The sequence below is a fragment of the Orbicella franksi genome, chromosome 1, assembly GCF_964199315.1.
Source record: "Orbicella franksi chromosome 1, jaOrbFran1.1, whole genome shotgun sequence".
Classification (NCBI taxonomy): domain Eukaryota; kingdom Metazoa; phylum Cnidaria; class Anthozoa; order Scleractinia; family Merulinidae; genus Orbicella; species Orbicella franksi.
Genome location: NC_138145.1, coordinates 23,814,604 through 23,841,715, shown reverse-complemented (window position 1 = coordinate 23,841,715; position 27,112 = coordinate 23,814,604). Strand labels below are relative to the sequence as shown.

At 37.8% G+C, this 27,112-nt stretch overlaps 1 protein-coding gene and 2 long non-coding RNA genes across 6 annotated transcripts in view; 2 read left to right on the top strand and 1 right to left on the bottom strand.

Annotated features, from left to right (window-relative positions):
• The window catches only part of LOC145478309 (uncharacterized), a 57,090-nt gene extending 54,163 nt beyond the window's left edge, over positions 1-2,927 (top strand). Inside the window, exon 11 of the mRNA XM_081456286.1 lies at positions 94-2,927. Coding sequence (XP_081312412.1) covers positions 94-477 — 384 coding nt within the window. The 3' untranslated portion in view covers positions 478-2,927. The remainder of the gene's footprint in view (positions 1-93) is intronic.
• Positions 2,928-2,997: 70 nt separating this feature from the next.
• On the top strand, positions 2,998-26,567 carry LOC145479090 (uncharacterized). 4 transcript variants are annotated; one of them, XR_014048379.1, is made up of 4 exons: positions 2,998-3,988; positions 4,881-4,962; positions 16,980-18,210; positions 24,733-26,567. It is a non-coding gene; the product is annotated as an uncharacterized LOC145479090 (long non-coding RNA). The 4 variants fall into 4 exon arrangements; XR_014048381.1 differs by lacking the exon at positions 4,881-4,962; XR_014048380.1 differs by having other exon boundaries at positions 2,998-4,921.
• Positions 22,367-24,725, bottom strand: LOC145479114 (uncharacterized). The gene is made up of 2 exons (XR_014048389.1): positions 24,243-24,725; positions 22,367-23,940 (listed from the first exon to the last, which is right to left on the bottom strand). It is a non-coding gene; the product is annotated as an uncharacterized LOC145479114 (long non-coding RNA).
• Positions 26,568-27,112: the final 545 nt, after the last annotated feature.

The following is a 27,112-nucleotide window of genomic DNA, read 5'->3' as shown; positions in this document are numbered from 1 at the left end:
TGGCACTATAAACTTCTTTACGATTTATTCCAGTGATACGAGACTAGATTCGTCGAGTGTATTAGTCAATTCTTTTGCGTTTTCTTTTTCAAGGGCTCCGTAATTGTAAGTGAAGACCGTACGCATGACGTTTTTGGCATACATTCCAGCTGCCATCTCTTCAACAGAACACTGCGGGCTCACTGGTACGGTTTTAACGACGAAGAATCCGAGATAAGCGGTTTTCGTGTTGCTGTTGGCAAACAGCCAAACGCAACCGACGTGTTGCAGTTCCAAGAAGTTGGCCTGGTGACAAATGTTACTCTGCCTTTGACCAACATCAGCACGTTGTTTGATGGTGACATCGTTTACGTGACAGTTGAATCACGCAACGACGCAGGCTTGGTTACTCAAAGTTCGTCACCTCCTACAAGGTTGGTTGCAGCTGACAATGAGGAGTATTTGAGAGAAGGAGATTTTTACTGTCTGAACTTTTGAGTGCCAAAACTGTTAATGAGTAGAAACTATGCTACAAATTAGTAAAGAGGTATAATCAGGTATGTCAGAAGTTTGAAAATAGTTTATCCCTTTAGTATAGGTTAAACGAACGCAATTGAATTAACTTTGCCAATGTGATTATACAACGTAGTATAAGTTGGGACTAGTAGCGGCCGATGCTTATTTTCTGCATATGGTCAGGAGACGTGTATGGAAAAACATTTTAACAATGTACGATATTTACCCGAATAAAGGCTTCTTCTTTCTGACACTGGTTTCTTTTCTACCTGCGTGCGTGTGTACTGTAAGGGTGCGAGTGTTTCTACAAAAACGATATAAGAAGCTTAGCAATCCCTTGTCTAAAACTGAATAGGTCTCTTCGCAGGGTTTCGTTCGAAATTTGAGCGGCGATAAGAAAGTCCTTGACTGCTTGCGACCACTGTATAAAACAGCAATATTGACATGAAATACAAAACATTAGTCAAGTAAAACGTCTCAAAAAGTTGATTTCGATGATAACAGGAGATAAGTGATTATTATGTGAAGTACCTAGCACTAATTAATCCCAATCTCAATGGGTTCTTGCGTGTTCCGTATTTTATGTTGTCTCTTCCATTTACCAAAAGAACATTTACATGTTTATCAAAGGGAAATATTGCTGAATGCCCTTGGAAAGGCCTTGAAGAAAAGATCTGATACCTGTTTGAAACATGCACAATACGGTTCTCAAAGCGAAGGGATATGGGTAGGGGCGTACTCATAAATGTATGAGTCTGCGCTATACACGCACTGAAAAAGCTGCATATATTTTTTCTTTGATCCTATTTTAACACTTGAAATTTCTTATAACTAAAAAGTGATGTGTTTGACCCCCATTTGCAGAAAAGCGCTCTGAAGCTCCATGGTCTTTATACCACTTGTGACATTACTTTTCACCGCAGGATAGATATCTGATAAAAAAAAGTAAACTAAGATCTTGGAAAGCATCCGAAACTGAGCTCGATAGGAGGACTTGACTTGGAGATACAGGAAATAAACCTTCTACTTTGTCCTTTAAAATTCGAAGGAAAACTTGTTCGACATTCACCACCAATGAAACTTTCCTTTAAAATATTTTCATTTTACTGTACCTCAAAGCAGAAACACTCCCACGTCCCGACGCAGTAAAAGTCAAGTCAAAGGCCAGAAAACACACAAAAAAATGAGAGAGAAAAAGAGCGAGAACATATAACAGGAGACAAAAATCTCAAAATTTAAGCTACTGGGTCGGGAGCTCAAATCCTCCTCCGTCCCACATTCAGGACATACTGAACATTTCACGTACACGGAAATCAAAATGATGATATCAGTTTATTTTTATGTCAAAAGAGCAACAGTATTACCTCTTGTTTTTTGTTCCCTACAATTTTAAGGTTGTGTTCAACGTGTAAATGCAACATTCCCAGGGAACATTGCCCACTGTCTCTTCAAAAACTATGCTAATTTTTCTCCACCAATTCGCACGTGTGTTTTTAGGCAAAATGTGAATATTAATTTTGGCTGTTGCAGTCCACGTTTTAATTTGATTTACGAGCTTTGTAACAAGCAATTCTACTGATTCTTTAGCTCGAAGGGAGTTCTTTCAACCAAGGAGAGTTCAAGACAGAAGAAGTTCTAACGTGGTTCCTTCTTCCTCTTCAAAGCTTACTGAACAACTTCTATCGGGTGAAGACAGCGACGATAACTTAAAACTGGAAGCAAACTGGAAATTTGACTGTGGTGGCAGTTGATATTTAAAGGTGAACAAACGCTTCTTTCTTCTTTTATGATGTTGAATCAGTAATAATATAAGGGAAGTCTAAATGATGTTCTTAACGATGCGAATTGCGAATTGAATGCAAGAGTCTGAGAAGATTTCCGTTAACACCATATTTAATTGTGTACAATTTTGAAAGCCTCATTCTGCTCATAGTAGCTACAATACATCACTGGACAAATTTAGTTGGAAACATGCGAAAACTGTAAGTTATGATCGCCTTAAGTCACCAGTACCGCCATTTCCTCTTTCAACAATATTGGGAAATGAAAAGATACCATTAGAAGGGATTGGAAAGTTCTACATCAGTAGCGACCACTGACGGAGAGGTGCGAATGGGGCCAAATTAATATTCAAGCAAGGTTCTATCAGCTAAAATCAGACCCAAAAAATTCTAGCGGTCCGGAACGTACCACAAAATGGTCTTTTTCGCCACATTTGATAAACAAAACACCAAGAGAGTTCCAAACGGGTTTTGCATTCACCTGAGCTTTCGTTATTCATCACGTGTCTTTCATAACCTGAAGAAAGACTGCATTAATTCTTTGGAAATGGGGAGCAAAAAAATAAAGGGATCGCGAAAGAAATTATACACGTGTTTGTAAAAGAAATGAGAGAGACCAGTCCAAAAAAAAAAAACCTTTCCCAAAATTTCCCTCCCCCCCCCCCCATCCTAAAAATAATCGTTACAAATCAGTTTATAACCCCTAGAAGTCCTCAGATTTCAAAGATAATCTTGGTAACCTCCATCACATTTACATTTGAGTAACCCCGCCTGAGAAGTCTAGTGTTCTGGTAGGGCATGTGATCTTTTAAACTGCTTCCTGTCTGTCGTTGCGTTCGTGGCTGCCTTAACGTACGCGTTGGTCAGTAACGTAGCTTTAGGCTTGTTGAATACTGATTAGGTTGCAGTTACACTACCAACTGATCGGGGATCGGGGTGCATTCAACTTTACATGGCCCTGGAAGGATAAACTTCACTCTTTCGGACAATATTTGTTTGCTAAAATATTCTTCCTAGTTGTCTACCGCTAGAAAATAGATATCTGGTGGACCAAGGGTGACATTCCCACTCAGTATTATTGTTAAAATATAAATCACGAAGGGCTTTGTATTTCGTGGTCAAGCTAAAGGATCAGAAACGGCTCGCTTGTCTAATATTGGGATTTAATTTCGAAAGAGATTGAGCGGTAACGGCTCAGTGTGCCCGCTTGAGCGATTCTACGTAAATCCGCCGCGACGAGAGTACAATAAAACGTTTTCCTTCTAAACTTTGATTATTACCCGTGCATCGGATAAGCTACAACACTTAACGGACTGTTGACCTGTATTTTGAAATTAGGCTTTTGTAGGTCTTTGTAGGTACAACTCGCGTGCGAAAATGCAGATAAAAACTGGTGAAATTTTTGTTTTTTTGGCGGGAAATCGATACGAGTGCCCGCGAGCACTCAAAACCAGCGGATTTCTTCTCAGCATAAAATCCAATATGGCGGGTCTGTGGGCAACATAAAACGTCAATCAATGCAGATCGGCGAAGGTTTTCTCTCAAATAATCAGCACTTGTACTTGTTTTTGGATTTTGTACCGAACAGATTCTACATTGATGATAATTATTCTTGATTGATGTCAGTTTTTAAACAAGGCTGGTGCTCTTGATCTTGATCCTCGGTCTTCAGTTCGTTCCACGGGGAATCATCGTTCCTTTGGAAGTTGAAGGTAAATAACACAGAATATCGAAATTGAAAGTGTTGCATTTAAGGTGGCTCAAAGCAGTTTTCTGGGTTTTTTTGAGACTTACAGAGTTGGGTGCGATTTTTCAGGTTTGAAACTGTACTGTTTTGAATGGCTGTACTATTTTTTTAGGGTAACTCTGCACTGGGCAGATAATTCATGGTAGGCCACATATAATTGCCTTCCCCTTTACTCCTTAAATGCTAACCGCAAGCAAACAGTAGTAATTAAATGTTAACCGCAAGCAAACAGTAGTAAATAAATGCCAACTGCAAGTAAACACAATATTTAAATGCTAACCGCAAGCAAACGGCAGTAAATAGAAGCAAACTGCAGGGAGACTATATGGGTGGCCTACCATGAATTATATCCCCTGCACTGTGTCTTTCATCGAATTTAACATAAATTAAAGTTGCACTGTCCTGTTGCATAGCAACAAACTTGACCCACTTTTTACCAGCCAGTGACCCCATATTTTTTTATAAAAATCTTTGTATTACACACAGAAGAAGAAACAGGCAAAATGATAAAAAATTCTGTGGAGTGGATTTTTCTTAAATTAAGAAAAATGGAAATTTCCAAGTTAGAGAAATTACACTCCACAGTCTTTTTTTAATTTTGCACATGTATTCCGCTTTTGCTGTTGAATATTTTTTTGCATTAAAAAAGTGGGGTAACTGGATCAGTTTCTGGGATATTAGCTTCGTGGATAAGATATTTTAGCGCGTGTTCTACACACAAATTAAAACCTCGACTTTGCAAGATCGCCCCATGCGCACGCATGAAGGCGGTCTGCTGATTAGTAAAGCCCGCAATTCCACTCAAATAAACGCGAATAGTCCGCAAATAGTGTTTTCTTTTTCACTGTTGTCATTAGGAGTATAAGCGGTAAAAGAAGAGTACCAAGAATACCCGGAGGTGAGACCAGCCAAGTAGAAAGAACGAAGAAAACCTGAAGGGTAGTTTTTTTCCTGCTGTTTTCTAGACTGATAGCCAGCGTGATCGATCGCAACATCAACATCACAATTTTTGTATATGTTTCAACAAAGTGGTTTAAAAGGATGTTTTCCTTTGAAATTGACTGAGGGATGGATGTGTTCGAAGTTGAAAATAACTGATAACGCAAACAGTTTACTAAACTTGGTGGAAACAAAGGTTTTCAAAGTAGGCCTCGCGCCGCTATGTTTCTTTTGATTTTTGCAAACTTTAAATCTTGCGAACCCTCGGGTGATCGCATGATGCCTCAAACTGAAGCACGGGCTAGAGCCCAGGCATCTCATGGAAATATTACTGTTTCAAGCCACCTTAAATGCTTTTAATATCTGATTCATTAAGTACACGAGTTTCTCAATAACATGAAAATTGTAAGTAACTTGAGTTGGTATTTGTACCTAGAAAAAGACTCTTAACTTAATGCCTACTAAATACAAAGGTTTTTGCGCCAGGTTTTTGTGCGGAAAAAGTAGATCTTTTCAGGGGCTATTGGAATTCACAAAGAAAAATTGGGGCAGCCATGCATTTATTCAAGATAATTAGCCTTGAATTTCAACAAAAATGCTGACATGAGCATTTTTCTGAAAAAAGAAGGAAAGGATATTTCTTTACAGGTTTCCTTACATACATACATACAGAAAAGCAAACACATTTTTTAACATCTAAAGCTGCATGGTAAATGGTACCATAAAACCATTTTTGGCATGTTGTTAATAACAAAATCGTTTAAACAGCGCTTTTAGCGACTCTGACAATCTTCCTCTGGTACAGCTTAAATAAAGTGTACATGTAAATACCTTTTGCTCACCAGCAGAAATTAGTCACTCATTGAATAGGCTTGCCACTTCCATTTCATAACATAAAATGTAGGGGTAACCACATGTTTTTTAAAGTTAGATCTTTTTTGAAAACTTTTACGGCGCTCATTACATTTTTTCCTGTCACCTCCCCAGTAAGTAAAATATTTGCATATCTCGCACTTGTTTTGCGTGTGCACTACGCCATCTGCAGGTACATGTTTACAGTTGGATTTCAGTATAATTTTCAACAGATAATGGCTAGTTTTTCAGCTGGAAGACATTAACAGTTAGTGGTTAGTGATACAAATGTATGCTGCTATTCTGGTGTTCCTGGTATAAGAGGTTCATTAAACTTGATTTGACAATAGGAAAATAACTTTGCTGTCATTTTAGTTGTGTACTTGGTAGCATAGTTGATTGCATCAGTGGTAACCCCAGTGTGCACGTGGTGCTTAAACTATGCCTTGCGTGATGCATAGAACGTGGGCGCACAAACAAAAGTAGGCACCATCCTCAAGTTTCTGTCAAACATGAACAGACTGCAAATAGTTGAAAATACGACCACAGAGTATTTTGTGTCTTTCTTTACAAGGGTAAACCAAAAATGTTATAAATGGAGGGAAAACTGGTCACAAGGCCATTCCTGCTGCTGTTTGCCCATTTACAGCTAGCCTGCAAGATTTCCTTTGTTTAAACTTGAGTTATTAATGAATTTAAGAAGTGCGGGAGGAATTTTTTCAAGCCAGCTCGACCTTATTTAACCCATTGACACCTGGCGCTTTTTGCCAAAAATGCATTTTTTGGACATTCTCAGCCTGGATATGAGCTAAATTAGTTCCAATCTACTCAAAAAGGCATTTGCAACATGACAGCATGCCTTCTTTTCCACTAGCATCACATTTTATGACATTTTTGCTTGGGCATGGGCAGAAACCAAAATTCAAACACCATCTGACAGCCCCGTTTGGATTACCTTACCATCTAAAGATCAGAAATCAGCTGAAGTGGCTTGCAGACAACTTGGCGACCTTGGAACGAAAATTTACCAACAACTACAGCCAGTGTTCGCAATCAAAAAGATCGCTGATCATCTAAGAGTCACTGAAGAAAAGGCTTCCTTGATAAAACCAGCAATTAAAGTGTAGTATACAAAAATATTTCAGAAGTTATTTGTGTGATACAAATTATATTGGGTACACTAGCTGCCATCTCCATCAATGCGTAGAAGAACATAAACATTCTATGATCGGAAAACATTTCAGGAATGAGCATGGCTTAAGACCTGACATCTTAATTAAGAACTAACCACAAAAAGTCATTAAGGAATGCTGTGGCAAACTGGAATGTTTGATCTTTGAAATTTTGTGGATTAAGAACAAAAGACCAAAACTGAACAAGAAGGTGTATTCCATTTGCGCAAAACTTTTTGCCTGAATGCTTTCATGTCACCTTTGCTAATTATTTATTTCTGAAGTCACGTCCTTATTTCTACAAATATGCCATTTTATTTTACTCATTTGACAATAATGACATGAAGCCATCAAAAGGTCTTGTTGCTTTACCTTCATTAATTTTCTTGCATAAATGTTTTTATTAGCAATTTATATTTATGAAAAAAAGGCACCACTTCTATATACATGACAAAATGCAACTATATGGTTGTCACCTCCATAAAATAATGAGCAATCACTTAACGAGCAACCGCCTACCACTATATGAGCTGCAGATTATTTCTTTGTTGTTATTTTCAGCCCCAATATAGTGTAGGTCACTTGCCAGACAAAAGTGTAGAGCATCTGACATCCATTGTTCCATTGTTTGAACTAATTTGCATTGTACAAATTTTCTCTCACAAAAGTACATCAGAGATAAAATCAAAAAATGCTAGTAGCTTATCCGTATCCTAAACTTTGGCTGGACAAAAATGAAATAATACTCATAGTTCTCCACATTCTGGTAGAATTATGTGATCAAACTGAATTGTCTGAGAAAAAATGTTCAAAAACCTTTTTACCTTTACCTTTCATGTTTCTTATACATGTATCTTTAAGCTCTTTATGTATTTGCTCTGGAAGGATGGATATACATGTATTTCATAAGCAGTTATATTTTATGTTAGTAGCCGTGAGCACATTCACTTGATGCATTACTCTTTCCTTCAGTGTCATTAATATTTTCCTGGATTTTTAGGCCCACGTGAAATTAAATACAAGTATGATACTTATCATGAGCTGACCCTAAAGTTACTGTAGACCTGCAAAGGCCTAGTTTGTTACACCAATTTCAAGACTTGTCATTTTATCTCAATGTTCCAAAAAAAATTATTTTAAAAACTTAAAATGTGAATGAGTTATCCAGAAAAACATTAATTTTAAAAATGAGTCAGTGAACTGCAAACTGTGATAAGCCAATTAAAATGCATCAACCCTTGAGTTGAGCAGTAACAATTTTTGTGGCAACTGATCCATCTGTGAAGTTCTATTTTGCTTCTTTTGTTTATCCCTCACGTCTTGCAATTTCTGGTACAGAAATCTTTGCTTTCGTTGTTTGTGTCTCTTAACTGATAGACTAGGTGATTTTGCACAGTCTTTGTGTTCCCACATTTGAATGCAAACGCATATCGCAAGCGAAGGTTTCCTTGATGCCCTGCTCTAGCTTCTTCTGGCCAGCTTCTTCTGGCACAAAAGTTGATTGCTGCAGAATTACCGGTGAATTTAATCACTGATATCTGATAAGGCAACTTTTTCAAATGCTCCTTTCCTCTGCTTTGAAGAGTGTTTTTCCATATTCTAGTAAAATGAACAGGTTGATGAATTACAGGTTTAGTTGTTTTTTTTAAATGTGTAATATCCGCGCTCAACTCAGCTCACCGAGTAGGCCTGTTCAAGGCTATTCCGCTATCATTCCGCATTTTTTCCTTTTCCTTCTTTACCATTTGTCTGCTGATTCAGTTTATAAGCTGCTAAATGTTTCACAGCAGACTTCACTACTTCCAATGCAAGATATAAAGATATACTGTAAATATAGACATTGCACATTCATTCCCAGGAAGCTTTACTATAGTCCGCTGGGGAGTTCTGTACAGCACCGCAAATGATCCCTGACCGCAATTGATTCTCAGACCGGAAATGATCCCTAAATTGGACGGCAAATGATCCTGAACCACAAATGATCCCGATGTGGACCGCAAATGATATCGCTGAAAAACAAGGAACAGCATGGAGTTTGGTTCCATGTTTTTATTTCTTTATTTTATTTTCATCATCCAATTGATAACTTAGAATAAATGTAAAGAAAAGATACAGACAACGTAAACAGCAATTTAAATACAGTTCTCATGATAAATAATTCCATCTCATTTTCTCTTGACAATTCTTCTGAAAAATCACAGAAACAATGAAAGCTCGTAAACGGTGAATACATTTCTCAATTGGCTCGATCTACAACAATAAAGCTTAATGCTACCATAATGAAAACATAAACAAGCTGTATACATTTGTGTTAATACCACCAGTATCGTGACATATTCATAACCTTTTCCTATAGCTACAAATTATATTTTGATCTAGAAAGTCTGCTTCTCAACCCTCCAGGCCGGTTTGCCTTTCGCATCTTCAATTTACAGCCAGAAATTCCACACTGATGATGTAAACATGTCCTGAATCTGGACAGGATCACTGATTGGTCAACTTGCATAGTTGAGCGATCTAACACTTACCTCCATTACCTGTGTTAGACATATGCAGAAAACCGAGAAACAGGATATCATTACCAACTAAAAGTAGAATGGCAGCCATAAGCCATTTTTGTGCAGGATTTCCTGACCAAAGACGTCTTGCTTCATGAACAACCTTAATGTGATACATAGGTTACACCGCTACAACACGATATCCATTAGAATTTCTTGCTACGGACTTTAAGAATCGATAACAAGAGTACTCTGGGTATTGGAGGTTTTTTAGTTCATGTGATTAACCAAAACTGGAAACCGAACTTGAAAAGTCTCTAGCACCCAGGGTATGAACAAATGTGCAGGCAAAAAAATTAGACACTAATTGTTAAAATGAGATGTAGACTATTGAGTGACTGAACTGACTTTATTTATCTGTTCGCAATTTTCACTTTGGTTAAATTGTTGTGAGATGTTATGGTATAGGCAAAGCCGATTACAAGGAATTCCGAGCTTTTACCGTAACAGTAATCTATCGGAAGGACTATTTATCATGAGAATTATTTAACAAATAGATTCCATGTTGCCTTGCATCTGTTCAGTAATAGATCACAGATGACGTCAAAATATGCTAAGAACAAAAAAGTGGCACACGAGGGGATAGCCGAGTGTGTCACTGATTTTGACATCTTCTGTGATCTATTACTGAACAGATGCACAACAACATGGAATCTATTTGTTTTATAAAATAACAAAACAAATTACTACAAATAAAGCTTTTTTATTTCCAAATCTTTCAACATAATTCGAAAGCCAGCCTTTGCCCACTTTGGTGAACATGAAAAAGCCATTTGACATAATCTATTGTCTATACAAAATGAAGCAATTTCATTGATTCCTTTGAGTAGCAAAGAATTGTTATTGGTCCAGGAAAATCGTGTCACTGTCAAACTTGACTTGAGCGTCGCTTCTTGTGGAATGAAAACTTACAGTGACAGCAGAATTGAGCCGAGAAATATACAAATCTTAAAGAAAATGCTGGAAAATTCAAGTCAGTTTCTGTCATCAGAGCAACCCTGTGAGCCAAAAAGTTTGGACGTTGCCTTGAATATTGCCAGAGTTGAAAAATACACTTGGAAAACTTGCGGTTGTGCTCAATCTGGAGGCCATTCAATTCGAGTTTTGAATGAAAGGAGCATTAGTGATGGTGGAAATTTGTGTCTGCTGTGGTTGGTGATTCTCAAATCAGTTTGAAATGGTGTGAAAGATAGCTTTTAGCTGCGATACAGTTGGCCGTGAGCTGTAGTGAGCTATGTACTTTTCTCGCTGCTGTGCCCTGAAATGGACTGGAACATTTGCATCGGAAAGCAAGGTTATGAGTTTATTTTAACTGATTTTAAGAAGTGATGTTTTGATGTGTCATTCCTGACATCAATCAGTGTTTCAACAATTATTTTGAGACTGAGAAAAGTTGAATTTTTTAAATAAATTAATCTCATAAACATTTTGTTTATTGGGTTTGTTACATTCGAGATAACGCAATGGTTCTTGGCTTACCAAGCCCAATTTTGTGCTTGGTTTAGTCTCGTTTGACTGCTGACTGAGACTGCTCGAATATTTTTTCCGAGTCATTTTTTGTACAGAGTGCACTATTGGGATGGTTATGGGAGCTGCCTGCTGCTAAGGAACTAAGGGGCTAGGTGCTATGGCCCTATGGCGCTAAGGTGTAAACTTTAATGTTTGTTTGATTAATTAATTTATATTAACTAATTAGTCTAGAGGCAAGGAAGTAGTTGGGGTAGGGTGGGAAAGGTACATGTGTACTCTACGTAGAACACAGTCCATCGCCGTCACTTAGCTTTGAACATCGCAAAGTTATATATTTGTTTCAGGTAACCCCTTGCTCTCCTTGTGGTACCATTCTTCTTAGAACAAAACTAATTTGCCCTAAACGCATGCGTAGATTAGTTAGCATTCGTGGCTTCTCTATCAGGTGAAGGATACATTGCATATAGGATCACGCACAAATGTTGAGTTCTTTTCCTTATGGTAGAGCTCAACATGTAAGACGCATGCGTTCTAGCATTGTTAGTGTTATACACTATCTTTCCATGCGGTATTTTATATATCATGTCATGGGACCAAGGACGGCAGTTATTTTTCAGGTAACGCCAATTGTCCCTTTTTATTGCAAAACTGAAACGTTACTGTGGCTACGTAGCTTTTAGAATTATACACAGATCGGTTCAACAAATATCATCTGCTGTTTTCAATCTATAACAGTGTGCTTGTCAAGGTTCAAATCTATTGCTTCTCCTTAGCGGCTTGTTTATTTCTTGCCTTAATTGTGTCTGTAAGAGAGACCAAAAAGTTTCCAAGTTAGTGGCTTTAATACTCCGCAAATTGTAAATTTGTAACAAAAGAAACCAGGAAAATGCTCAAATATTGCTGCAGACACCGTGACACCTAATGAAAGCGCAAATTAATTTAATCAGTCTTTGAGGGGACTCATTCATATTGGCCAAGTAGCGCTGTTTATCTTCAATACTTTTCGTTGAAATGCTTCTCAGCCATCAATATCGTTGTGTGTTAATTTTGAATTGTTTTATTGTTAACAACAAAGGTGGCAACAGAAAAAGAAAGTGGTATTTCGTGACTATCTGATAATTAAATTAGTCCTTGTTCATCGATAAAAATTTGCATTTTTAGTAAAACAACATTGTTTCTGTTCCATTTCTTCATCACTACATCAGATATTTAACTTTCTTTCATTTATCTCCTAAAAACAAGGACTTCTTACGTATGTTTTGGAGAAAACAAGGGTTTCATATTACATGCCTTTGCAAGGAAAACAAAAGTATCAAGTTACAAAGATGGCGTGAAGAACTAAATTGTCACGTTTGCTGCTTTAGCATATTATTGAATTTAAAATGAATGAAAATCAACATAAAACGCCAGTAGTAATTAATTTGTGTGTAATTTTTGGACCTTGAATGAAAATACAACCTCAAAACATACACACTGGAAAGGGGAGAAGCCATAGCAGACTACCAAGGTAGACACAAACTGGAAGTGAACCGAGCAGGGGCAAGTACTTATGGAGCTACTGTACCAGAGCTATCAATTGCACTCTGCACTATCTGAGATTGTCTCACTAGTCTAAAAGAGAAACGGCTTTATCTTTCTTCTTCCTGCTTCTCATACCTGTTCAATGCTTTGACAAGACTTTTTTGTACAACTTTCTGCCATTTTAAAACACAGAGGGAAAAACTTTGAAATGATGGCGTCAATTGTGTGTCTGTCCTCTAATAGATCATAGGTGAGAACCAATCAAAATGCGAGAATAACTTGGGTTATTATATAAATCTATATAGAATATAGTCGCTTATGGCTTGTTTCTGTTTAGGTTAAAAATTGAAACCTCGACCCGAGGAACAAACTCCATGCCAATTTGGGGATCATTTCCGGTTGGGGATTGATTGCAGTGTTGTACAGTTCAAAGCTACATTTCATTGGTTGGTGGCATGGCCATGTTTACAACTGCTTCAGTGAGGTGCAAAAACTGTGAATTTCTCTGGGGGCCAAAAACTCAAGGTTTATTTTTGCATGAATTATCTCTATTCAAATGAATTAATAGGGTATGTAGATTTATTGGATTTTAACAAAACTTGGCCAAAATCTTTTTCAGATGTTAGTGCACCAAAGTTTGTGAGGCTTTTGTGAAAATCAAAATATTTTTCCTGTGACGTCCCATTGAGTAACAGTAGTCTGAAAATTTTCCATTGTCCAACTTTAAAAGGGATTTCCTAAGCAACTAATAGAAATATCGAAAAAGCCTCACAAGCCCTTCATCTCCTGATTGATAATGTCCAGTCAGTTTGGATGTCTGCAGGAACACAAAGGCTGGTAATTCAGTATAGCAAGTGAGGTCATTTTGTTGTTTAAAGGCTTGTGCGTGCCTATCAAAACAAAAATAGCAAACTATATTGTTATGTTGGGATTCTACAGTTTATTAGCTTTACAGTGATACAGTGTATATAGTTTACCATGGTTTTCTTTAAAGCAGCCTGTAAAGAAAGCATTTTTTGGAAGGTACAATGTACCCCTGAAGGTCTACAGTAACCTTAATAGATACATGCACAATCATATAGTTTGGATTGACTGAAATAAAATTGATTAAGTTCAGTTGAAAAGTTAAACAGCAAAACTAATTGAGCAAAGTTAACAGGTCTATGTTTCATGGCTACCTGTTCCAATCAAGAAGACTGACTTGAGGGAAATCTTTGAGGATGTTGTTTACAACAGATTTGACACTGCTGATAGTGATTCAATGACAAGTCTCTGACTGCTGCCATATCACATATCTCATCTAGGTCAATAGCACTTGAGTGTTGACAAATACTGTCTGCAGTTTTCAAGAGCAAATAGAGGATATACACATGTACCAGAATCTAGTGTCCCAGAAAGAGCTCTTTTAAAATATGCTAACTTTTTTATTTGCTCCCCCCTCTATACCTTTCTGCTATTCCCCCTTCCTTTTCTTGCTGCTCCCAACTTAAGTCATTGAGATACTACTACTGTATAAGCAGAATTGAGACTGTTTGAGGGGTTATTGAGCTCAAGAAAAAGAATGGTTTCACTTAAACCTTTGGTAGAGATTTGTTGGTCTTGTGCATCTTATATTGTGGCCTGAACTGAAGGCCAATTAAATTTTACACTTTTATCATGGTAATATCTCAGTCGAGACTTAGACAAACACATTTCAAATTGACATGTGGCCTCTATGAGCATGTTCAAACCACTTTTACACTTCTACCATTCCAAGAATTTGGTGTGTTGTAAGAAGTCTTGTGTGAAGTCAATCACAGTTATACAAAGGAATTCTAGCAGGTTAAGATGATCATCAAAGTTGTCTGAAGCTGCCGTGATCCCCTTTCCAATTTTCTTAAATAGCTTTAAGTTGTCCAATTTCAGGTCCCAGAGCTGGGTTTTGTCTGACAAAAACATACATATGGTACCTTGAGTGTAATTTCCACAAGAACTACACATTTATTAGACAAAAATAAATACCACTGACCTACACCATTTGCTATGCCATCTATACCCTGTTGTGCATTCAGGGCACTATTGTAGACCTCAGTGGGTATCCTACAGCTGTACTGTATCCATGCAAGACAGGGACAAACCTAACAACAGGCAGAGAGCAGTCTTCATCTGGTTTAAATGTGTTGACTGCTAAGCTTGGTATGTGGGTGAGACTGGCAGAAATTGTTACCAAAAACTAACTTAACACAAATGAGCTATGGGAAATGATGATTTCAGAAATCACATTGCTGAACCTCCTCAACTTACAAGCCCCAGAGTAGACTGGGACTCTGCTCAATGCTTAATCCACAGTGCAAACTGCTTTCAGTGTCTGAGGGTTTCCAGTGTTTGTGTTGTTTGAAAGAATTTATCACCTGTTTTTTGTTTTTTTTTGTAGTGAGGCAATGCTTTCAAGGACCTTTTTCTATCACAGCTTTCTCTCAACAGTCATTATTTTAAATAGTCTCTTTCAACTAGATCTCTCTGTTACTTTCTACTATGTTGCACTAAACCATGGTCCTCTTTCCGATGCATTGTTTGGCAACTCAAACACTGAAAAACCCCTCCTGACTTGCTTCTTTACCTCAGACCAAGATCGTACTACGGAATGAATGTAGTTGATCAATTACTTCAATGTACTCCATGCAATATTAATGAACCAAGCCAAGAAACATTGTTGGCCACAAACTTACAGCAGTCATCCAGAAAATAGAAACCACAGGTGTGCAAGATCACCAACAGACTGCCATCTCACAGCTGACAACCTAAACTACCAGTACTCAAAACATGGCAGTTTTTAGCCTCAAAAATAAAAAATAAAAAAAAAAAAGAAGAAAAACCTATGAAGACCAAAACATTGACTTTTTAATATTTATTTATATCTCATGATGAGATGTTGGGTCTCAAATGTAATAAATGTCCCTAAATGTAATAAGGGTCCTAAATGTAATAAATTTAGCCCTAAATGTAATAAAGGTCTTAAATGTAATACAATTTGGCCCTAAATGTAATAAAGGTCCTAAATGTAATACAATTTGGCCCTAAATGTTATAAAGGTCCTAAGTGTAATAACTTTTGGTCCTAAATGTAATACATTTTGTCCCAAAATTTAAGAAAGCTTCAAGTCTGGTGAATGTCCCTCATCCCTGCCTTCCGGTCTTTTTTGAAGCTACTCTTTATAAGAACTTGTTAACATGTAAAGGGGCTGCCTGGCTAACCAAGTTACCTGGCTACAACAAAGGCCTCCTTTGAATGCAAAATTCACTGCCCTTCTACCTGAGTTCAGAAAGCGTGATCGAAGCGTGACGTGGTATGGGCAAACCACCTAGATTTCATGGCATATATATTTTATCATTAACATTTTTACCGTTAACAGTTAGTTTTTTCCAGTTTCTATGCCTAATGGCTACATTTTTGCCTGTTTTTGCGACTAACGGTTGACCCCATAGAGACCTTCGTGTTGTAGAGTCGCACCTCTCCATACGGACACCCCTCTAATATGGACAACTCTCTAATTCTCTTCTCTAATACGGACAGTTTCCTATGATTTTTACAGGCAAAATTCTCATACATTTCCTCTAAAAAAATCCTCTATAATTCGGACCCTCTCTAAAACGGAAAATGGGCGATAAATCTTGGCCCCAGGGAGCAAATTCACACAAATTTAACCTCTTTGTTATGGACACTCAGGGGACAAGGTGTCAATAATTTGCGGAAATGTACCATTTCCTTTTGGCAGTAACACAGTGATGCCAATACCAGAACATGTCAAAATGTTACATTATTACATTACTTTCAAAATACTGTGGCAATAGCCAACTCAGTATTCTGCATACAGTGCAGTTCTATACAACTGTAACAATTTAAAACAACATGTATCTGATAAGTACAACAAAGTTAATCAATTTAGATTCCGAAATGCACAAGACACTCATTTTTGGGCCTGATTTTAGTTACTAAACTCTCTAAACTATCTTTGGAGACTTGAAAGTGATGTCATCATAGTGACCTCTCCAATATGAACACTTCTCTAATATGGACCGTTCAGTCAGCAACAAAATTAAAACTGAATAGGACGTTAAAAAAGTGTAGCTGAAGTAACAGATGAGCATATAGTATATGAACACACATTTCGTTGGTATCATCCTCACAAAAAAGCACATAGGTTTTATTAAAGTGCAGGTCATGTAGCACCCTGCAATCAGAGCCTTTTCTTATGGTACTTATGTTTTGTGTCTCCTCTCCACTCAAAAAATAAGAAAAGAGGCTCTGCTTGCAGGATGGTCATGTAGATCCCTTAAGCCTGTTGCTGTAGTAACATTTATTGCCTATGAACCCTCTCCCTTGAATTCTCCAGTCATCCAACTTCCACCCTTGTCACCAGTCCATAAATGATGATCAGCTACTTACTTGGTTTCTGCTTCCACAGGAGACTGAGCTGTTTAACAGACTCCCACCCTGTATGAGCTAATATACTGGATACGCAGCAACAACGTCAGGGGAATATATAAAAGATAAGTAAGAAATTCACAGAACAGTATCTGTAGGTCACACAGTTTGCTACCCTTAGTTGTTGTGATCATAACTATCCTTACCAAGTTTGCACTAAAATACCTTCAGGCTAAAAGAATGGACCGTAACAAATTCATTTGTGACCACAACTTTTTAGCAATTCAATGTCTGGATTCAACTTCCAAAGAAAAATAATTCACCACCTATCTGACAAAGAAGTTACTGCTATCACTCTAACTCCCTGTGTTTCTTGACCTGTGAAGCAAACACTGGTCCTTCTTCCTAATTGTACAAGAGAAATTTGTTTAGGCCCTTGGACTGTCTGCATGCGTGGAATGGATCTTGAACCTTGTACAAGAGATGGGTGTAAGAACTGACCTGCACAGGATTTGGTTCCACCCAACAAATTCCTTTCCTGAGTTTCTTGATTTGTGAAACAAAGATTGGTCTTCCAAACTGTAGAAGAGAAGAAATTTGTTTTGGCCTTTGGACTGTCTGCATGCGTGGAATGGATCTTGAACTTTGTACAAGAGACGGGTGTAAGAACTGACCTACAAAGGAGTTGGTTCCACCCAACAAATTCTCTTCCTAAGTTTCTTGACCGGTGAAACAAAGACTGATCTTCCAAATTGTAGAAGAAAAGAAATTTGTTTTGGCCCTTGGACTGTCTGCATGCGTGGAATGGATCTTGAACTTTGTACAAGAGACGGGTGTAAGAACTGACCTACAAAGGAGTTGGTTTCACCCAACAAATTCTCTTCCTGAGTTTCTTGATCTGTCCAACAAAGACTGGTCTTCTAAATTGTACAAGAGGAGACATTTTGTCTTGGCCCTTGGCCTGTCAGCATGCATGGAATGGATCTTGAGAATAGTGATCTCTAACATCTTTTTGTTTGGAATCGAATTGGTTTTAAATTCAATTTTACTGTCAGCTGATCTGTAAGAAAATTATGAAGTTTCCTCTGTGTTTAGTACAACAGGGAGTAAACCGGAGAAAATTCAATCTGATATGGCCAAGTGAGGTCATACAATGTAGTTGAATTATAAAGCTAATTTTTGGTTTGTTATTCCTTCCCTTGTGATATTCAGGTGTAGAGCTGCATTTCAAGTTTCCATTCTTGATGCTCAGTTGTAAAAAAATCAGTTAGGTAAGAAAAGTAATGATGGAACTGAAGCTTTAAAGTGCCCATAATTTCAAAAAAAAAATTTCGCTCATCTAGTTCTACATTTCACCTAATGAACTTCTGCGACAAAATTTTTTGATTTGGATAAAACGCAATTTTTTTATAACGTTTTAAAGGCGCTCAAATTTGCCGCCATTTTGGTCCACCATTCGCACCATTCTTCCTCGGTTTGAAGTGAGTCGTGACGTAGGTTCAGGAACACTTGATTTGGGTCGTGACTTATCTGACTTGAAAACAAGTGGAAATTTTGCTTCAGAGTTGTCTACATTTAGTTGAAAATGCTGGAAAGGTACGTTGCCGCTCTTTGTAACAACGTTAATGATACAAAAAAACAACATCAGTCTTCATCGTAGGTTCCTGAACCTACGTCACAGGCATCAGTCACGTGGCCATTTTGAGCACGTTACTCTTGTGTTCAGCGGCAGGGGTCAACCGCAAGAAAATAGAATTTTGAACTTTGTAAAGATTCGTAAAAAATTGCGTTTTATTCAAATCGAAAAATTTTTTCGCAGAAGTTCATTAGGTGAAATGTAGAATTAGATGAGCAAAAAACATTTTTGACATTATAAGCACTTTAATTTTTGCTACATTTAATTACTCTTTTTACCTACCTTCTTGACCCAAATTTTCTTGACTGTCTGTCATACAATGTACAGTATGTGGAGTTTAAAATGCTGTTGAGTTTTGATGACGTCACGTGAGAACGCTTTGTAGTGTGGAATTCAATATAGTTTAAAACCGTTTAGATGAGAGTATGTGAACAGGAATTTTTGGAAATATTTTATAAAGCAGTAGAGGACATGTTTCTGTGTTAACATTGCCTCATCTAAACACTTGGGGGGGATAACTGTCTTGTATTTTTCTAGCCCCCTCTTATTAGATGAGACTCATAGATGAGATTATGTAAACACGGAAAAAGTCCTCTTTTTTCTCAAATAAGAAAATAGGAGAGTTTTGTCCAGGGTACTCTACATCTCAGAAAATCGCAGTGCCCAAAAAAGTCCACCCATGGAAACAATACAAACCTGATTTAATATACAGACTTAATCCAGAGACGTGAAAGATGTTTTTGGATCACTAGTGTGCATGTTGTCAACTTTTCCAGTTTGCCTGTCAAACTGTTTGTGTGCGGTTGAAAAATACGGGCTCCGGTCATTTTCAGCCGATATTGTTGCTTAAAAATGTAAGATGTTACAATTTCCAGCCAGCTACTATGTCATTTTCACAAATTCAGCGAAGAAAATTTGATTATTCAGACCACTTAAGCTCTGACAACTAACACTTAATTCTAGTCAACTGACAGTGATGTGTTCATAAACTTAGACGTGTTTGTGGCAGTTGTTTTCGCCATGATGTTGTACAAAATTTGCATTATTTTGCTGTAATAAGTTGGATTTGTATTTGTAACAACACTTCTTAAAAGAAGTGTAAGTGACAGTATAGTACCAGTAACCATTTGCATGAGATTTGCTCCTCTTGTGCAGGGGCGAAGCTAGGATTTTTCAAGGGGGGAGAGGGGAGGGGCGTCGCACTGTGTGAAAGCAGAAGCATATCACCTTGAAGCGTTTAACTTCCCTTATCTGTTTTAAACTATGCTGCCGATTATTCCCGACCAATGAAAATCACTCTTCTAATTTTTGCCCATATGAGGAAATTCTGCATAGCGCGCTCTTCGCGAACTCCTCGCGTGAATCTCTTGCAAAACAAACCTGTTCAAAATGGCGTCTAGAGGGAAGAAGTTCTCGGGCAAGATGAAAAAGAAGATTTGCGTCAAGGGAAAAGCATTAAGAGAGGAGGTTGTACTTGAAAGAGTTTCTGGTGAGTTGGCAGAAACATTCAAGGTTTAACTGGACTCTTGTGCCATCGAGTTCGGATCGGTAAAACATTGTAGCAGTCTGTCCGTAATATAAATAAAGAGATCAATTGAGAGAGTTTTTGATTTATTTAGTGAACAGGCGAAGTTCTTTCGCGACAAATACGCGGTACTTAGGTTAGGTGGTATGAATATGTAAGGGACGTATGAAAAAGTGAGGAAGTTAGGAAGATTGTGCAGGACAGTTGCAAAGGTGGTGATATTGTACGGTCGATCGTTTCGTGTTATCTGGAATTTAATAAGCGCTACAGTTTGAAGTATGTCATGGAAGTTCAGAGAAATGCAAAGCAAAATGTCGGAGGTTAAGTATCATCCATATACGCCAGAGGATAAGGTTTTCTTTGTTAAAGTTTGGGTCTGCTGCGGCTCTTAGTCTTCGAAAACGGCTTCGTAAAGTTCTAGATCTCCATATGTAGTCGAACGTCCAGCCACCTGTTGGATTGCGAAGCATATCACAGCGGTTGATGTTGCGGAGGACAAGAAAAAAAAGTATGCCTGGTTATAAGTAGTAAAAATAAATGTGTTTGAAGGAAGAGAACTTGTTCGTGTTAAAGTAAGATTTAATTCCCTTTCTCGCCGATTCATTCTCGAAAGTTTTTCAGAGCTAGGTGGTAAACCAAGTGAGCTACAACTTGTTTGGTAACAAGCCATCATGTCGTCAAGGTCAGTTTAAAACCTTTCGTTTATCACATATACGTCATTTTCTAGCTTTATAGTCGTACGGTTTACTTGATGTACTTACTTGTTCAGAGTTGTTCCTTTATGTTTCAAGTTGGCAAATTATTGTCTCCAGAGCAACAGCAGATCCATGCTTCAGGGAAAATGCCAGATTTTTTTTTTTTTTTCATCTTACAAATTATGGCTATTCTGTTAAGTGTCTACTAGTGTGGCAAAGAGACGATCACGATTGTGTTAAGGAAAGATATAAGCCAATCAAACTGAATGAAAAGCTTTTTTGGTGTGTGTGCGTAATTTACATTGTGTGACTTGTGTAAATTAAATGCAAAACTTAGCAATTCAAGGTGCTGAGAATAATTGCCAATCTGAATAGCAACTTGAACTTTGTGTTGTGACTCCAAAAATAACACAAGTTTTGGAAATGACTGAGATTTTAATTCATTTGTAAGTATTTTTATAATTTATGCACCTTCTTGTGGGGATGGAAATTATATCCTGCTTTTGTTCAAACAGTGGGAGTGGAGAACAGAAACATCAAAAAGGGGAACCCAGAGAAGTGGTAACCAGAAAGATTATAGCGTTGGTTGCTAAATATAGCTCAACTTACACAAATAACTTCTTTTTGATAAAACAGAGAAATGTCAGCTTTTGTCTCTTTTAACTTGAATACAGGTCTAGTTGAACCTTTGGGCGTGACCTACTCTCCTTGGCAACCAGTTCTCCAGATTACAAAAAGTTTCAAAGTCAAAGCACTATATTTGGAACCTCTTGTAAGCAACCACCTCTTAAGCGACCGCGACCACTTCACAAATAATAGAGCCTAAATTCGATAATCTGATGCTGTATCATTATTGTATGCCTGTGTAGTACAAGAGACTGAAATTTCTCATTTGAAAGTACCGGATTCTTTCCTAAAATGACATGAATAAAACATTTAAAACATGGGGTAAGTCTCTGCAGTTAAATATGCTAATGATCCGAAATTTTGACCCAATATGGTCAAAGCTCTCGTAAGCAACCACCTCCTGTAAGCAACCACTTAGGCTTGACATTTTGGGTGGTTGCTTACGGGAGGTTCAACTGTATTTAATTTTGTTCCGTCCTTTTTTTTACAGGTATTTCATGATAGCATCTATATAGTGCAAAGTTTATGCCAGAATACCTAAATAGCATTCCTCGGGTTCTGAACAGGGTTTGTACGGGTCCTGGAAAATCTGGAAAGTCCTGGAAAAAGGCTACTGGTCCTGGAAAGTTCTGGAAATCTGTTAAACTCAAGTAAAAAAAAAGAAATGTATGGCAGACAGTAAGGAGAATTAACATTGAGATCTCGGGAGTGAAAGGGATAATGTGAATTTTCGAGTCCTGGGAAAATCAATCTGAGTCCTGGAAAAGTCCTGGAAATTTTTTTCTGGAAAGGGTACGAACCCTGTCTGAAGCTTTAAAATCTTCCCAGACACCCCCCCCCCCCCCCCCCCCCCGCATGCTATGCTAGGTACCCTGCCGCAGGAATTAAACTCCTTGTAAGAATTTGGTTGCTAAATATGGCTGAACCCCCTTGGGTAACTTACACAGGCTTTGTGTATTTCTATTTGAATGTGGGTGTTGTGATGACAGCATCTTCAAGTGCAAAAGGCCTGCTATAATGCCTGAAATAAAATTCCTGAAGTCCTGAATATTCAATTTTTCATGTGGGAGTATGCCCTCAGATCCCCCTTCTTTGAACCCTGTAAATACGCTCAAACGTTCAATAATGACCATACAACTCCTTTTCATCAAACAGGTACCAATTTTTTTACTTACTATGCATGCGCTGCATTTAACTGGGTTCTTTCGGTAACAAAGAAAAAGCTGAGAATTCCTGGGTTCTTTGCATCGTTACCTTTTCTCACATATCTTTGTGACAAAAGACTAAAGCCACCATCATCCTTGTGCACATTGAATTGCATTAGCAAAAGCACGCGCAAAAACTGTGTTCGGCCACCTTAACTGGTGCAGTGTCAAAACTGCTTATCCTGGCTTAAAATCATCTATGCTTTTCAGACTGCAATGAGTTACCACAGACATTTAGGGGTACAAGGGGGGTAGGAAAAAAAATTTCTGATGAAGAGGTACTTTTTATCAAATCCCACCAGCTGTTCCCCTCCCCACGCCATAAAAAATGAACAGTCCCCAATGAGCGATGTTTCTTTCAAAATAACAAAAATAAATTGCAGTAACTGGAATAAATAAATAAATGAATACATGAATAAATAAATAATGGCAAATTGATAATAATATTGTGGAAGTAGGGTATGGTTTGCTTCAACAATCACTAAGTTAAGGGCAACCAATGTAAATGGCAAAAAATAACATTACAAATCCAAGATTAATGTGCAATATGTATCTGGTTTGTAGACAAGTGTGATAAAGATGATTTTGGTCTTGCTCAACTTGCTTGAATGTGTTCAATGTAAAAGGCCTACTAATGAGTTTGCCTCAGTCATTGTCATTGACAATATCAATGTTAAAAGTGATGAGAGTTAGAGATTTCTCTTCACCTAGTGTTTAGTTGTTGTATGTAACTTGTATTTGCTCGGTGTGTCCATTCCTGGGTTCTCGGTACATGGGAGGGGCCCTCGTGAGGCCATGTAAAGGGAAATTGGGCTCAATGGAAAGGTCTGGTTGAATTACATGAAAAGAATGGTTTGGACAAATAATAGACCTCATACTATTTACAGTGGTTGTAACTTAAATTGCAGATGGGAGATGAAAAAACACTGACTTGCATCTACTTGAAAATAATAATTTAATTACAAAGTATGTTTTTGAAACTCAGCACCAGGTGGGTTGACAGTCATGTGTAATATAAATTCACATAAAACACTTATTATTTATTGATTTAAACTTATGTATAGTCTCCCACTACGGCCAACATTCAAAGGAAAACAAGTGTACAGAAGTGGGAGATCAAAAATGGCTGAAGAATAACATCCAAGAGTAGTAAATTTTTGATTGAGATAACAATTCAAGACAGGCAGTAACATGGTAATGAACATGTAAATACACGGTAAATGAGATGATGTCTCAGTTTGGTAGACCAGTTAGTATCCAAAGCAGGATCCAAAACCCTTGAACATCGGCCAAACAAACGGATGGCATACGTACTACAACAAGAAATTAACAAGAAAACATTCATTAAGATATAAAGAGAACAAGCCGAGCCACAAAATTATTCACTTATCGTGATAAAACAAGGGTATAAATCACACAATCACGGCGCGAACATATGACAAATCAAGGGAAAAGCCACAATTTCAAGTCCGATTTTCTTAAAGTTCAACTATCACGCGAAAATAATCCACAATACTGATCATTGTTATCCAGCAAACGAAAGCTCGTGTGCTAAACAAATGTTTTCAGCATAGCATGATTTCCATTGACTAGTTTTGATGCAAAAAAAGCTTACCTGCAATTGAGACTTGGCAGATAACTGGCCTAGGTATTACACTGGCAGCTCCTAGAAAAGGTTCGTTTGATTCTCATGATGAGTGCAGAAATCGGTCCAGAAACAGCAACCTTCTCTCAACTCGCAACGAAATGTGTCCGCCATTGCTGTCCGCGTGTAGTCTGCGCGTATATGACATATCCACGCGAGAGCCCTTGCTCCATATTAGGAAGTTAAATTTGACTGGTTCGGGATAATCGGCAGCATTGAACCAGAGTTAAACGCTTCTAGGTGATATGCTTCTGGTGAAAGTGAGGGTACTCACCAGATTGTCATGTCGTTTTGCCACCTGTTGTAGGTTATTTGCTTAAAAAAAGGCTTACAAAAGGGAGGTCACGGGCACCCCAGGATCCCCATAGCTACGCCCCTGTTGTGAGGGTGTGTGGGGGAGGGGGATCGACAAATTTTACCTGAAACTAATTTTTAAAACTCATGGACGTTTTTCTTTCAGGAAATAACAAGCCACAACGAAACATGTCAAGGCAGCAGTGGAAGTGCAGCAAACGTTTGCTTCATAGAAGTTAATCTCACGTTGAAACATTAATGACGCCCTAAGCTGCTGCTTCTTTTTTTTTTTTTTATTTCGTCAACACTTACACTTCATTACATTAATTACTTACACTTCATTACTTAATTTTTTTAGTCAGTTTCGACTATTTATATCATTTCTTAAAACATTGCTCTTTTGTTTTGAACGTTAATTGTACGAAGTCGAAAGACTAGATGTTGTTTCCTGCACAATCAGTCGGGATTATTCAAAACACCTTACGCATGATGGCCGTCATGTTGGTTTTGACATGAAAGTTGAGTGGCAAATTGGAATTTCTGAAGTGAAAATGAGTTTAAAAATGTGCAAATTTCAACTTCTTTCTTATTATTTCTGATAGTGTTTAGTAGCCAGGCTATGCTTCTCGTATGGCTCTATAAAGTACTCTCAATTATAGGCAATTTTGGTGCATTTCTGAAAACAAAAGGGCTTGGTCATATCGCTCAACTAGAGTAATCTAACCATAGTAGTAAAATCAAGATTTCTTTATTTTGCACAGTGTTTTACTTTTGAAGAGTCCATCTTCCGACAACTCTCGTCTTCCAATGTTTGGTTCTCGAAAGACCACATGGCTAATTTACATTAAACATGAAAACTGTCATGGCGGCTAATGTGAATGAGGTCTATTGACGTGCTTGGGAATAGAGTTTTCTCCCAAAGGGCTTCTCGTGTTTTTATGAAGCCAGTGACGAAAATAGCTGACCGTTTGAAGTGTAAAATCAGTTCTCGGATGTATTTTAAAGCGAAGAAGAAAGGCAAAAAGCAAATGAACTTTTAATAGCTGCCCTAACAAAAGAAAATGTCGTGTGCGAAAGCATCCAGCTGTGAAATGTAGGTAAGACCTAGGTACTCTTTCAGTTTTATTTACAACTCAACATGCAGCTAAGATAAATAACTTGAAACGGTAATTTTTTAGCGCTGTATTCAGTTTGTTACTTGGGAGTTTAGTAACCACGACGGCGACGCCGAGGACAACGTCGATTAAAGAATGAATTTATATTTACTTACGAATCTCTCGGTACTCTAAGGTCATTTACTTTGTTTATCATTGTCAAAACTATCACAAAAATAAATCTGGAACACAGCGATGAATTTGAAATAGAAAATTAAAACATTGTCCGCAGTGGTTCACGTTCTCCAGGGACCGCAGAATTTGGTCATTTCACGTTGTTGTCTTGCAAAGGACAGTTAAGAAATGTACCAAGAATCATAACGCACGTGCACAGCCCTTGTTCTGCTCATTAAACCTTTTGTTTAGCGACGTTGCCGTTGTCGTTGCCGTCGTGGTTTTCTTAAACTCCCTTATATCGAGTTAAGCCAACAGTAAAGTCTGATCGGAACAATGCTAAAAAACGAGAGATGTAGTAGTCATTCGTTTGTAACAGCTAAACCTGCGAATTGCTAAGCTTAGAATAACTTCTGTGTGAGAAATCTGTGTTCGTACCCTGTACACTTGTGCATCAGAAAAACGTAACGTTTATAAAGGTGTGTTATAATTGAGGTTGCATAAAAGTTGCGTTTTATTTAGATCGCAATGCAGTTTAGCTCATCATATGTTAACGCATATAGTATCGCTTTGTGACGGTAATTGCGTGAAGTCCGACTTTACGACGGATATTCGATTTTGAGAATGATATTTTTGGTGTAATCATTTCTGGCCTTCGTAAGTCATTACAAGTTAAGTATTAAACTGGAACCAGGGTGTAACTTTATATTGTGTATGTGAATAAAATACAAACCTGGAAACAGCAAGAATTGTGTACCAGTTCAATCTACAGTTCCCCGCCTCAAAACAACTGCCGCAACAAGGCTCTCGGAGTAGTGGTCATAACTGTCCACAAAAATGACTCAATTGCAGTTTATCCTTGACCCTCATTCCTTCTTCATAGAAATTATCGACTTCATTTTCCTGCCCAAATTCCACAGTCACCAGACCCTCATGATGTAGTTGTGACAAGGTTCTAGAAGTAACTTTTGAGTGATCGTAGTTTCTGTCATACACAACCTGGTTATTTCTTTCGCCTTAACTCGATTCGTAATGCGCATGCGTTGTTTTTTGTAGTGTCACCACAAGGATAAGCAATTCACAAAGTTATCAAGACATTGGTTTTTAAGGGTATTAAATGTACTACGCATGCTCACTTCGCGTAGAAGAGAAGTGTACCACAATGATCAGAAACTTTATTTACTAGAAAAGAAATTTAATTGGTAGGGAGTTGGTGGGAGGGGGTTTTGGGATGGAGGAAAAGAAAACTATTTTAAAAGTAGTATGTAGTGAGTGTTC